Source organism: Cyanistes caeruleus, chromosome 10 (genome assembly GCF_971803275.1).
Source record: "Cyanistes caeruleus chromosome 10, bCyaCae1.hap1.1, whole genome shotgun sequence".
Lineage (NCBI taxonomy): Eukaryota > Metazoa > Chordata > Aves > Passeriformes > Paridae > Cyanistes > Cyanistes caeruleus.
Window position 1 is genome coordinate 5,648,075 of NC_141710.1, and position 13,183 is coordinate 5,661,257.

A 13,183-nucleotide genomic window follows, 5' to 3' on the forward strand; every position below is an offset into this window, starting at 1 on the left:
ATGACATCCCTACTGTACAGAAACCCTGAACTAATGGAGTTGGACACTTCACCTGCAGGTTTGAGATGATGCTCTCGATCTGCTCACTGAAGTGAATGGCTGCCAGGTCAGCTGCTTTACCTGGGCTCAGCACCAGCAGCTCCTTTGGGGGGAAACACAACCAAATTAATTCCTTTTGATTTCACAGGCAATATAATTATGCAGCATCACCGAGCCTATCCATACCGTAACTGCATCTTTGTCTAGATTCAAGTCTAAGATAACAAACACCAATATACAAAGACATGTAGAAAAAATAGAAGAGTAGCTGGTAAAAAGGGATTTTTGGAAGTTGAAGAGTTGATGTTTTTGCTACACACAAGGTCTTGAAGAAGACAAAACTCCTCACAGCAAGAATCCATCTCAGTCCTAAGGAGAGAAAGTTATTCCATCAAGTTTTCTGACAACTGCCTTTGCCCCCTGCCACCAAGACATTCTCAGTGCCAACTGTGAGCCAGCAGAAAAGGGGAAACAACCAACCCTCGGGAGTTTCTCAGTCCAATGTAAACAGTTTAACTGGCTTGAACTGAACCAAACCAGTTTTAAAAGCAAGTTTCCTGTAATTGTTCACCATAACTGATACCTGTCCAGATACGAAAAAGTAATTTCTTTATTGTAATACAAGGGAACAAAAATCGTTTAGATGCCTGTGGGTTTGCTTTCTATCAAGCTTGAGCTAAAATATTTCAGCTATCATGAAAGTTTACACAATCTGCAGTGTGAGCTTTTTGCTTCTAACCCTTCCAAACACATCCACACTTGCAAATAAATGAGAAGCAACTGTGGCAAAACAATACTGTGCATCTGGTAAGCCTTCCCAAAAGCCCCTGCTAAACCTAAAAAGGACAAAACATTTCTTTACTGAACAAAAACAACTGTTACAGCAGTAAAGAACGAAAATTTTCAAAAATGTACACCTGGGAGAAAATCCAAACTGAAGAAGTTCCTCAGCAGTAGCTTGGCCTCCAGACAGACATAGCAGCCACTGAATACAGCCAATGCCAGCAACAGACTGGGGAGAAGGGAAGCAAGGAAGAGCCTGACCACTCCATGAGCTCTTTAGGGAGAGCTGTCACAGAGAATGCCTTTGGTGAGGTTTCCAAAGGAAAACCTGCCTGCTCCATAAGCAGCTCTTTAGTGTTTGACCCCACAGCTTCCCTGCACATGCTCAGCCCTTCACTGCATCCCCATGACTCTTCCACCCCAGGCAATCCAAAGCACAGCAGTACAGAGGGACACAGAAAGTATGCAGTGGGACAGCCTCAATCTATTTCTCTCTCTGCACAAACCCCCCTGGGAGTCTCTGGGACTGCTGAAGGTAGGACTGCCAGGCTGGAGGGAGTTGACACAATCTCCCTGTTTAGAATCAGTGCAACCTTCAGAGCTCATCCCCCAGCAAAACATTGGTGCTTGGGTCTTTATCCTCTCCCAAGTCTGAACAACCTGCAAACATGGTACTGCTTAGACAGCCCTTGAGGGGACAGTACTGACACAAGGCTTGTGAGTATGAGGGTGGAAAAGGACCAGTACTGCAACTGAAGAGAACAGAGTTTATTTTTTAAAGATACACATCAAGGAATAATGGCTGTGGGATGATGGGGAAAATTATCAGAAACCCCACTTTCTGCCATACAACCACGAGGAAATCCTCTCCAGACACTGCTAGTTTTGCCTGAAGAGGCTGGTTTGCTGCACTCATATCTCAGCAAATGACAGTTGTCCTAAGAGCTGAAATCACAGCTTCACCCCAGTAAAGTAAAGTATTATTTACTGTTCCAAGTGTTCTGGATGCCTGAGAGCAGGTTTAACACAATGGAAAAGGACAAAAGCCCACAGCAGCCACCAGGCTGCTTAACCACATGGTTTACCAATTCTGGGAAGTAGAAGATGCCAAATGAATCAGAGAGGGATCTTGGTAACAAGATCTTGTTCACCCAAGAAAGGTGACCCACAGAGCCCATCAGCTCTCTGGAGGACCAAGGATGCAGTAGAAGAATGAAGCATAAGGAAGAAGCAGACAGCAGCTTGCCCAACTTGGAACCCCAGTTGCTTTGATGAGGTTGCAGTGAGCCAGGCCTGCTCAGTCCCAGCACAACCATCCCTACCAGTCCCACAGCTCTGCCAGTGCCTCTGGAGAGGGGCTGTGAGCTCAGTGAGCCACATGTGTCAGACAGCTGCATTCACAGGGTTTCTTTGTGCATTGCCTTTTGAATAACTCTCCCTCTTGGTCCATTTTCTCATTAGTCATGCACTACTTGAAGATGCTGGTAGAAAATAGAAGTGCTCTGGATGTGCCCATTAGCTTTTTGTCTGCCTCACAGGATATAGATTCTGTAGTCATTTTCTGCTAAGGCGTGTGGTCTGTGAAGCTTGTTTTACAGACAGAATTATTTTCCTGGCTTATCTCCAGATCACCCTGGCGGGGACCGAGAGCACCTTATAGGCACTAGAAACAGTATAGATTCCTCACATCTACTGACTGAACAAACATTTCAGACATCTTCATTCCTTGAAGCCAAAAGAGGTTGAAGGCATAGTAAAAATTACTGGCTGGAGAAGTCTAGAAGCAGCCTGTGTCTTATAGAGAAGTCACAACCTCATTGTCCCCCAGGTTAGCAGTGCCAGGGCACCAGGGCTGAATGCACTTATCAGTGTGAGGAATCAGGGTGAGCAGTTGGATCCCACACCCTGTGAGGTCAGCATTGTCCATATCCTGCCTTGCTGCTGCTGCATGCTTGAGAGATGGAACACTTGCTAATGGACTCCTCTCCTGCTCCACAGCATTCAATACACATCACTCCCTGAGAAGGCTCCATTATCCAAAGAGCAGCACTTGAAACCAGGAAGCCAAGGAAGCCATCCTGAATCTGAGAGAGGCACTTACATTAATGTGTGAGAGCTCTGAGCTTACGTCAGAGCTGTCTCAGCAGCTGTGACTCAGCACCGGACACTTGTGCTTATGGAAAAGCACCCAGCAGATCCAAGCACCATTAGCAGGAGCTGAGGGACCGTGGGTGCAGGATATACTGTACCTACCTCTATATGGTCCAAAGCTTTCTGCCACACCAGCTGCTTCTCCTCAGCACTGTAGCCAGGCATGGACAGGATGTTGTGGATGTAGTTGAAAACTTCTTCCTGTAAGGCACAAATCCATAAATGCTGCAGTGTGTTCTGCAGCACCACTGACAGCACTGGCTTTTGGAAACTAGAGTGTTTCCAACAGCCTTAGGATGACCTCAGGGCTACTCCTCTCCAAGCAAGTCAGGATGAGTTATCTGCAGGGAGGCTGTATGTCCCTGAAGAGTTCCTGAAGAACTGCAATTGAAAAAATAGCCAAGAGGAGCCTGATGCTAATGCATTAAGCACTGAGGTCAAAGAGAATTGTTCTTCCCCTACTAGAAATGTCTCCCTCTTACCCACAGGGAAAAGGTACAGGACATCACTTGAGCTAGGAGCACAGGCAGAGAAAACATTCTGCCAGAGGGTAGCTCAGTTTTCCCAGCATATTCCTGAGCTCCTCCCTGACACTGGTCTCTCCCCCAGGCACTCCTGCACCCATCCCCAGCTCAGGTGCTCTCCTGTGTTACAGTTTTCAACCACCTCACTATCACAGCCTCCTCTTCTGACTCCTTCACCCACACAACGTTCACCATTGTGGATTCATAAGGATCTGGTGAGGTCCCATTTGCCAGACTCTCATCCCAACTTCTGCTGGTGATAGGGAAGGAAATACCTCAAAAACTGTGGCACATATGCATGCCAAAGATAATGGCAGAGAGATAATAAGGGCAGAGAGCCTGTGCCCAGGGGAAGAAATGTGGGGACCAATGGCAGAAACAAAAGAGTACTGCAGTCAGCCACATCTGCAGTAAATCCTACCTTGCACTCAGGTTTGATGTACTAACACTACAAAACTCTAAAACTTTTTTAAAAAAAAATCAGCTCCTCTCCACTAGACAAGCACAAACAGCTTTGATTACAACTAAGAAACCTCAACTGTTAAGGGCATTTTTAAGGTAATTATGCTAGAAGAGCAAAGCAGCTGTGCCTAGTCACTGTGGTCAGCAGGACAGGCTGCATGACCACAAAGCAGAAAGGCCAGGAGCACTAGAATTACTCACCTTCCTCAGGGGATCCCGCAGGTAACAGCTGATGATTTTGTCATAACGAAGCTGCCGTTCATACATGAACTCACAAATCTGATAGCTGAAAGGAAGGGAAACTTCCCATGTCAGGAAAACCACTCAGCTGAGCCAGAACAACAAACAGCATTTGGAAGTATCTTACTTTGGGGTTTTCAGCACACAGGCTGAGTGGCTCCAGTGTGCTGGAGTGCCATTTGTACCAGCCTCAGGCCAACCTGCCCATCAACCTGCCTCTTCTGGGAAATTATCACACAGAAGAGAGAAAAGTGGAGGTACTAAGGGGAGAGGGAAGAGACAGAGGACAACAATACTTAATGAAATCAGGTCTCACAAATTCTGCTGTCAGAGATGCTCTTCCTTGTTTCCACAACACTCTGCTCTAAGCTAGGTCAATCCATTACGCTAATTTGAAGAAATTCACTGAACACAACTCAACAATGTGTTATGACACAGCTTCCTACCTTTACATTCTAACAAGCATTTTCAATATTTTGAGACTTTACATATAATCAGATGTAACCGAGTCAAACCAAATGAAGAGTCTGCTAATTAACATTACACTATAACTCTTCCAGCTCTGATGGAAGTGGCTGAACTGAGGGACTCAGTTCATTCTCAGCTCCTTCTCATTACCCAGTAAATTCTTTGAAGCAAGGAGGAAAAAAAAGTGTTTATTGAATCTGAAAAATTTGATCAAGTTACTCCTTTTAGGACACACAGGAGAACAGGCATGGTGCAACCCCACTGTTCTCCCTCTGGTCCACTGTAGCATGGTGGATTCATTCATGTAACACCCAAACTTACAGCCTGGATGAAGATGCCCTCCCTGGCTGGCTCTGCTCTGGCATGACAGACTCTTTTTGGAATCATAAAGCATGTAAAGGAGATGCTGGAAATTTTCAGCCTTTCCAGACACTGTTTTTGTCTCTCCTACTCAGTTCTAAAACAAGTACCATGGGGGTGGCTCCAGACCCCTTCATGCTTTTAAATCCACCTGTGGGTCTCACCCCAACAAGGCATCTCCATCTGCCAGGGGAAGAGCATTCCAATATACAATTGTGTCCACTGAACACAGCCTGGGCTCTAGGATAGGGAATGTCAAAACTCATCAAGTCCCACAGGATTTCTCCTGGAGGGTTTCCACAGCTCTACCCCTTCTTTTCTTAACAATGTTTTCTTTGAGAACACCCAGGAAAGGAAGTCTGGGACTAAATGTGAACATCTTAAATGAAGCATAATGCACAGTGAATGCACAGGGAAAATAACCCAAAACAGAGCTGCAAAGCAGAAACAATAAAAGTGGAGCCAAAAAAGAGCTGTGGAAGATATTTAAAGGCAGTTTTTATATATTGTGTCCAGCAACTCACAATTCAGCCTTCTCTGCCATTTGGATAAGGCGGCTCTCTTCAAACTGCACAATCCCTCCTGCCTGGAGCAGCTCTAAAAGGACCTGAAGAGATTGAACACCAGTTATTTACAGGGCAGCAACAACAGCTGAACAGCCAGAGCCCCTACAAGTACACTGCTCCTGCACCATCAAACACGGTGAGAACACAGGGCTGACTTTACTGATTTGTTAACTGATTGTCCTTTCACTAGGAAGGTCATGAGCTTCTGAGAACTTTCTTGCCTCTGTTCTTGCTCCTGGAGGCAATGCTGGGGTGGGACCCTTCCCTCCTGCTGTGCCCAGCACTGCCCAATATTCCCATGCCCATGTCTTTGGTATGTGACCCACAGCCCATACTCACTCCCAAGGCCAAATTCCACAGCCTGGCCTTGCATGGTGCTCCAAGGAGTGTTCCCTGGAAGGCTCTTACCTGCTGCCTCTCGGAATGCCGGGAGTCATCATCTGGGCTGCACAAGAACTCCAGCACCTGTGCCAGGAATAGAGGCTGGTGAGAGCCAGGCCTGGCTGGCACAGCTGGGAACACAAACTGACCAGCACACCCGGAGCCCCAGCCGTGGCAACAGCAAGCCACCACACAACGGGGCCATCTGAATGCACCTGGTCCTGGAACCAAACTGGGAATACTGGAATAGCAGAGAACTGCTGAAAGACTCCTGAGAGGGAAACACAGGACTCTGCACCAGGATCCAGAACCAAACTTTAGGGAACCCAGGGAATACAGAAGAACCCAGGGAAGCCCATGTTTCTTCTTCAGACTACACACCAAACAGCTGGCATCACTACACTGACCCTCTCACCTGGAGTATGGCATCTCATCAGGAAAACAGGAAATAATATAATTCACAGAATTTAATGTATGTGGAATGAAAATGTTTAATCCAAATATGTTTAGCCTGCACATAGTTCTTCAGTCTCAAATTATGACCAAGGACATCTATATTCTAATTCATTTTTATTAGTGCTCATAGATCTCTATTATCACAGCACAACTGCTGTAGCCAGGGAAGCCTCCTCCTCAGTCCCAGGAATTTCTGGGACTTAGGCTGGGATACAAAGTTAACTCATGCAAGCCTTGGGCATGCATTGGTGCAATTGCCTTTTTCAATCAGCAGAGAATGTAGGGGGCACCCGAACTAAAAATTATGAACTACGTTTATGTGCTCTGTAAGCTCACAAATGTAATTTTAGTTGACATCCCAGACTGGCTTGGGTTGGAAGGGACCTTAAAGCCCATCCAGTTCCACGCCTCGGCCATGGGCAGGGACACCTTCCACTAGACCAGACTGCTCAGAGCTTCACCCAGCCCGGCCTTGAACACATCCACTCTGCTCCTGGGAAGCCACAGCAATGGCCCAGCAAGATGCCACTTGGTTATAATGCACCAGTACCTTCAGACCTTCTCCAATCTACAGCATTGGCCATGCTTTCTGCAATGGTGCATCCTGCTTGGAATGTCACACACTCAGGAGTACTTGCCTGGTCAAACAGTGTCCTGTTGACAAACAAGGTGTTGTTTGGCTTGGCGAGCTGCCGGGCAAGGAAGGTGAAAAGACAGCCAACCTGTGATGGGGTGAAGTCAGAATTCTCCACCATGACCTGAGAAATATTGGAGAGAAAAGGGAAAAATAAACCCTTAAGGGATTGATTCTGCAGCTGCCTTTGGGAAAGTAACTGGGACAACAAGAAATCCCTGTGAGCCATCATGTCTCCTCCTACCCCAGACATCTCCTGGTGTTAGTCCATCCTGAAGGTGAAACGTAAGTCCCCTTCCCCAACATTCAGCTGTGTCACCTGAAGACACAGGCAGTGGATGTGTCCTTGCTAAAGCACTTATGTCCCAAAGCTGAAGAAGTTCCACCTCTGCCATAAACCCAAGGGAAAAATTCTTGTCCCTATTTTTTAGGTGTGAAGAGGCTCCAAACTCACATTTACAGAGGCAGAGGCCTCTGTAGCCTGTGCTGATCACAGGACATAGAACAGCTTCTGAGCAGAGAAATGTTGTCACACTACTAAAGTATAATTATTATAGGAGAAAATGACCTCAAACACCTCATTTCAAGCCCCAGGCACTCACCACTTCAACTGTGGCCTGCAAAGAACTACTCTAATAGCTAAGAAATGACTGCAGGTTTGGGGAAAAGCTATTCTCACATTATATTAGTGCTACTCTAACAATATTTAGAGAAACTTGTGGCTGTACTGACTTGAAATTACAGAAAAAAGGAATATCTAAGAGGCACTACAAAAGGGATTGGAAAACAAGAAGTGCTTTTCACCTGTCTGGCATATAGAACACAAGCCTGATGTGTCCTGACTCAGTGTTTCCTGCTTCAAAAAAAATCCTAAACCCTAGGTGAAAGTGAAATGCCCCTGTTTGGAGGGTCCCCTCTAAGAGCAGTGTGTTTAAGGTGGGAGGAAATCCATCACCTGGACAACTCTGTCAGCTAAGATCTAAGAACTGCTGTAACAAAGCCTCACCATGGAGCAGCTCACAGTTTATAACCTCATTCAGTCAGAGCTGGGGGGAGTCAATTTATTTCTTCAAGCGACCCAAAGTTCCAGACCCCCATGAGATGCTAATGGTTTTGTGACACAAGTGAGGCAGGTAGGCCAGACACATTAGAGAGTCAAGCAGAGCTCTGCTTGAGATTACCAGCTAAAGTAATCATTCTTTTTCACTTTCCATCTTCTGTCTAAAAAGGCAATTTCTTACAGGAGCCTAGTCAGCATAGCACTACCTAATACCATTAAAAAATTATTCACTGAGATATCTGGAGTGTTTCATTAATTTTAGCTTTGTTTTTCACAAACTGGGTCCTTGTCAGTCTATGTGAAGGTGAACATACTGCACCCTGGAACAGAGCAACTTCCCAGAGGCTGCAGGCCAGCCACATAGATTATACATTTGGGAAAGTTTTGATCAGAGCAGATCCATAGCAGAATGTCTACATTCACCAAACTATTTCAAAAGCACAGCTATTTCCTAGGTGTTATCTTTATTGCTAATGGCAAATTAAAATTGAAAGTTTCAAGAGTTTTTAACTTTAATCCAAAAGGACAGCAGATTCAAGACAAAGGACTGACAGTTTTTGTAATACCACATTGTTTGCCTGAAGATGCAATGTTGCAGCCCTTCTCAAGCTGCCCTCCTGCTGTTGGTACCATGACAGGAACACATCCTCAGCAGCTCTGGAACATGGCTGCAGTGTGCCACCTCCTGCTAACAGCAGCTCAGGACACAAACCAGAGGGGCTAAGCCAGCACAGGGCAGAAATACCCCTCAGAGGCACATCCTGTTTGGGCAGGCTCACAAAAGCCCTCACAGTGGCATTGTCTCAGCCCACAGCAGCAGCACTGCCACCCAAGTCACTCACCATGCCCTTGTCTCATCTATCAGTGATGATAAGGAGAAGAAAATGCTACTTATGGTATGTTTATACATAAACAGCTTCCAAGAGTCACTCATGATTAACGGTGGCAGCTTGGAGGGGAAAGCAAACGGTGCTTGGCAGTGAGAGCTTTTAAAAGGGAACATCCATTGTTGGGAACAGGGGCTGGGGATGACAAGTCATTTCCAGAGCACCAGGCTGATAACTGACACTCCTCTTCTCTCCTCAAGATAGGCCTGTCATCCTGGAAATGCTGCATCCCAAACATAGCATTTACAGGCATGGGGAGCAGGGATTCAGCAGAAAAGCAGTGGCACCCTGCCAAGCACAGGATTCCTGGGACCTTTTTACCTGCTCAGAAAGAATCAGGGAGTAGATTCAATGAGAAGCAGGTCAAAGTAAGCTTAATGGTGCAGATACAAGAAATTTGACCAAGTACCACCCAGGTGAAATCACAGGAAAGGAGACCTCTCTGTCAGCATATCTAAAGTGCATGAATCATCACTTTTGAATATCCAACTGAGAGCTTTGGCTGAGGTGAATCCATGCTCCTGGCCCAGCACCTTCTCAGAGGTGTCAGCCAGGGCAGGACTGGAAACACCTCCTCCAGATTACAGGCTGTACTGCAGAGCATTGCATGCAATCAAATACAAGCACAGTTCATTTTTAGGCCCACTCACTTTCAGAAGAATGTCCACAATTCTCTGTTGATACTCCACAGCTTGCTTATCATTCTTAAAGTCTTCAAAAGTCTGCAAGAGGCAAAACACTGACACTTTGAGCAGAATCCCTTGGAACAGAAAACACAAAGCAGCAGCCACATCACAAAGCAGACAATGCTGGTTTAAGTCCTTTCTCTGCATATCCCTAAGCAGCAGGTTCCAAGATACAATATGCTCTTTTGTAACTACTAAATTGGTTTTTACACATTCAGGTAAAAGTAATGGATCCAAATAGACATAGGAAATTCTAGAAATTTGGAAAGAGAGACAGATTTCCATGCAGGAGATAGAAATAGCTACAAGAACACTCTTTACAAATACATTATTTTTTCTGTTCTGTTGCCAGAACTTCACTGTGTACTGTCATATTTATCACTCTGTATTTAAGACCACAAAGGACTACTGTGATTCCCCTCTGATATCTTATACAACAAGCACCAGAACTGCTCCTGCCCCAAGCCAGAAACTCCTGTTTTAGCTCAAGCATGGATTTATTGAGAGGAACCTCACCGATGACAGGAGAGCTGGTACTACATTTTGCTCTCAGAAAGCCAGGGTCTCTTACCAAAGCCAGCACATTGAGGAATTCCCGCGTGTCAAAGTGCAGCAGGGTCCGAACATAGGGATACACCTCCTCATCCACAGATCCCTCAGCTGAGTGCAGCCGGATCAGAAACTCAAACACCTGCAAGGACAAGGCAAGCAAAGAAAGCAGCTTTCCTATGGATTTCAGATAAGTGGGAATACAAGTGTGTGGGAAAGCAGCACTCTTATGTGCTTTGCACTTAAGCTTTAAAGCCCCTTAGGAGTCCATCAGTTCTTATTTGAGTGGTGTTTTCTGTTGCTTGTCAGCCCTCCTTAGACTCACCAACCAATTTAAGATCAATCAAAATTTAAGATCAAACAAACATAAAGGCTTATTTATACTCACAGACAAGTGTGTGAAATTAGAAAACTCCACCCCCTTCCTGGCAGCTTTCCTGGGAAGCTGTGCAACTCCTCCTTATCCAGGGCACAGCTCTTCTCCTTGTCAGCAGTTCATTTGGGAAGAGCCAGTCAATCTGCCCCCTCACTGTGAGGCACAAAGCTTTTGGCACTTTGCAAAGACTGACTGAGGCGCTTTTCAACTCTGTCTCTTCCACTGAATTTGCAGTTCATTAAATTTGAGGGCATCTTTCAAAATAAACTCCCTTTACTGAGACCCTGACAGAGGTGCCCAGACCATCCCAGGGAACCAAGGGGGCAGGGCCAGCCGCAGGTGTCTCACCCAGGCTCACAGCAGAGCTGGCTGCCAGCAGGAAGGGAGCAGGCGGCTCCAGGCTGGAGCAGCACTCGGAAATACGTGTCAGGTACACACTGGGAACCCACAGACAACTGACAGGCCATGTGCTCTCCCAGCCACCCTCTGCAAGTGTCATATTCCCTCATTTACTCCTCTTCTGAGTTAATTTTCTGTCAGCACAGTGGTAGTGAATCCAGCAGGAATTAGCAGCTTGCCTTTCAGATCCACACCTTCCCTGCTGGCCTCCTGGATCCCAATCTGGCTGCTAGGAATGCTTAAGAAAACAAAACAAACCCACCAGACAAAAAGGTGTTACTTAAGCCCAGCTCTCAGGAACACCACCAGGAACCATAGAAAGGAGAGGCTGAAGGCTTTTCTCAGGGCTGCTGCTGCTGACTGGGCTCCTGTTCCCCCTCAGAGCCTGAGCAGGGGACAACCCAACAACCCTGGGAGAGTGCAACAGCCAGTGCTTGGCTCAGCAAGGTGAACTGGTCTGCACAAGTGCTGAAGAAAGGGCCTGCAGGATCCCAGAGCTACCACGTACATAGAGCTACAAGTTCTGGACCAGGAAACAAAACCCAGACACAGGAAAACCACAAACAAAAACCTACCCCACATTCAAAAACTGACTGTTCCATTGTACTCCAAAGAGAAAGTGCAAAAGAAAAAGCACTTCCTCTCACTGGAAGCCTGAAACTGAAGTGAAATGCTAAAAACACAGAAAAAAATATTTGTTGTAAAACCAGCCAGAAACTCAGGAAGAAGTTTTGTGAGAACAAAAAGTGATGATCAGGAACATACTCTGTTTCAAGAAATTGTCAGATTGGTCCAAAGGAGTCAAAAGCCTTCAAGAAACCTGTAACCACGAGCTACTTAGAGACATTCCTCCCCAGTGTCAATCCTGTGTCACATGCACTTGAAAACAGGGAAGACCCTCCCATCTTTGACACATTAACTTTACAAAGAAGAAACAACATTTCTGTAAACTCTGTGGTAAAGAATAAAGCAAAAAACCCAATCACTGAGAACTCTGTGTTCCCACACCCCAATTTACAATTGAAAGAAAAATATTACATTTAAATATTCAGACTGCAACAACTGTTTGATTTCATCCGTTAAAAACTAATTTTGTAATTACAGCAAGGTATGCTCATATCACAAAGATACAGTTATCAGACTGATAATAGTTTTCCTTGGAAACCCATGAAATAAGACATATTCACCTTCTTCTAAAAACCTCATATGGGAAAGTTGCATTCCAAGAGGTTTCTCACCTGATTTTTCACCAAAGGTACCAGATCTTCAGGAATATCACCCAACGGATATGCACGGCCTGCCAAGCAGCAGCTACAGAAAAGGAAGGGAAAAGCATTTTAATACACCTGACATTAAAGAGATTGAGAATTGTTCATTTTTTGACTTAATTTTCAGGATGCTTTAACACAAGGCAAACCAATTTATTTTGTAAATCATGAAAGCAAGAAGCATCCCAGGCAGCACTGCTGTTAATACACACTGAGCCAACACACTGCATGCATTTGCAGTCATTCCACAGCAGGAAAGTAATGGGAAAACTCAGTATCTCTCATAAAATTTTCACTTTTAGGAAGCTAACTTCACAATCTTGCATAGACTCCAGAAAGAGGAATTCACTAATGAATCCCTCCTGTGCAAGCTCCTGCAAATGACAGGGAGCTCAGCAAGGAGCAGTTGAGTATAGCTACCCCAAAAGGCAGGGCAGAACATGGCCTGCTGCAAAACATGAGGCTACAGAGCCCTTGGTCAGGGAGCTCACAACAAAATTTTGTTGTGTCTCACAACAAAATCAAATTGTGAAATGAAAAAATGTCCATCAGCAGTAACTTGGACTAAGCCTCCAACTTGATCCCTCCTATTCATGCACACCACGTGCAACAGGAAGAGGTTATAAATTTGAATGAGCTGTAGTGAGTACCCACTGCTATTCTACACAATCTCTCAGAACCTGAAGCTCCCAATAAGGTTCTGCAATTACAGCAAATTTAAAACCTGGTGCCACCACTAGGCAACACCTCACACTTTTCTGAAGGACCTTACCTTATATACACAAGCAGCTTGTTGCCCATCACCACCTGCTCATCTACAAAAAAAACATTATTTGTCACCTTTTCTTCACAAGACAAGAGGCAGAGATGCAGTTCTTCTCTTACATACAGAGT

At 45.4% G+C, this 13,183-nt stretch overlaps 1 protein-coding gene across 7 annotated transcripts in view; it reads right to left on the minus strand.

The window, feature by feature from the left end:
* The window catches only part of VPS8 (VPS8 subunit of CORVET complex), a 64,043-nt gene that overhangs the window by 25,784 nt on the left and 25,076 nt on the right, over positions 1-13,183 (minus strand). For all 7 annotated transcript variants that reach the window (XM_086844350.1, XM_086844349.1, XM_086844354.1 and 4 more), the window contains 10 exons: positions 13,062-13,104; positions 12,260-12,332; positions 10,269-10,388; positions 9,662-9,733; positions 7,069-7,188; positions 6,002-6,058; positions 5,552-5,634; positions 4,161-4,245; positions 3,076-3,174; positions 53-142 (listed from right to left, as the gene is read on the minus strand). In XM_086844350.1, the coding sequence (XP_086700476.1) occupies positions 53-142; positions 3,076-3,174; positions 4,161-4,245; positions 5,552-5,634; positions 6,002-6,058; positions 7,069-7,188; positions 9,662-9,733; positions 10,269-10,388; positions 12,260-12,332; positions 13,062-13,104 (842 nt within the window). The remainder of the gene's footprint in view (positions 1-52; positions 143-3,075; positions 3,175-4,160; positions 4,246-5,551; positions 5,635-6,001; positions 6,059-7,068; positions 7,189-9,661; positions 9,734-10,268; positions 10,389-12,259; positions 12,333-13,061; positions 13,105-13,183) is intronic.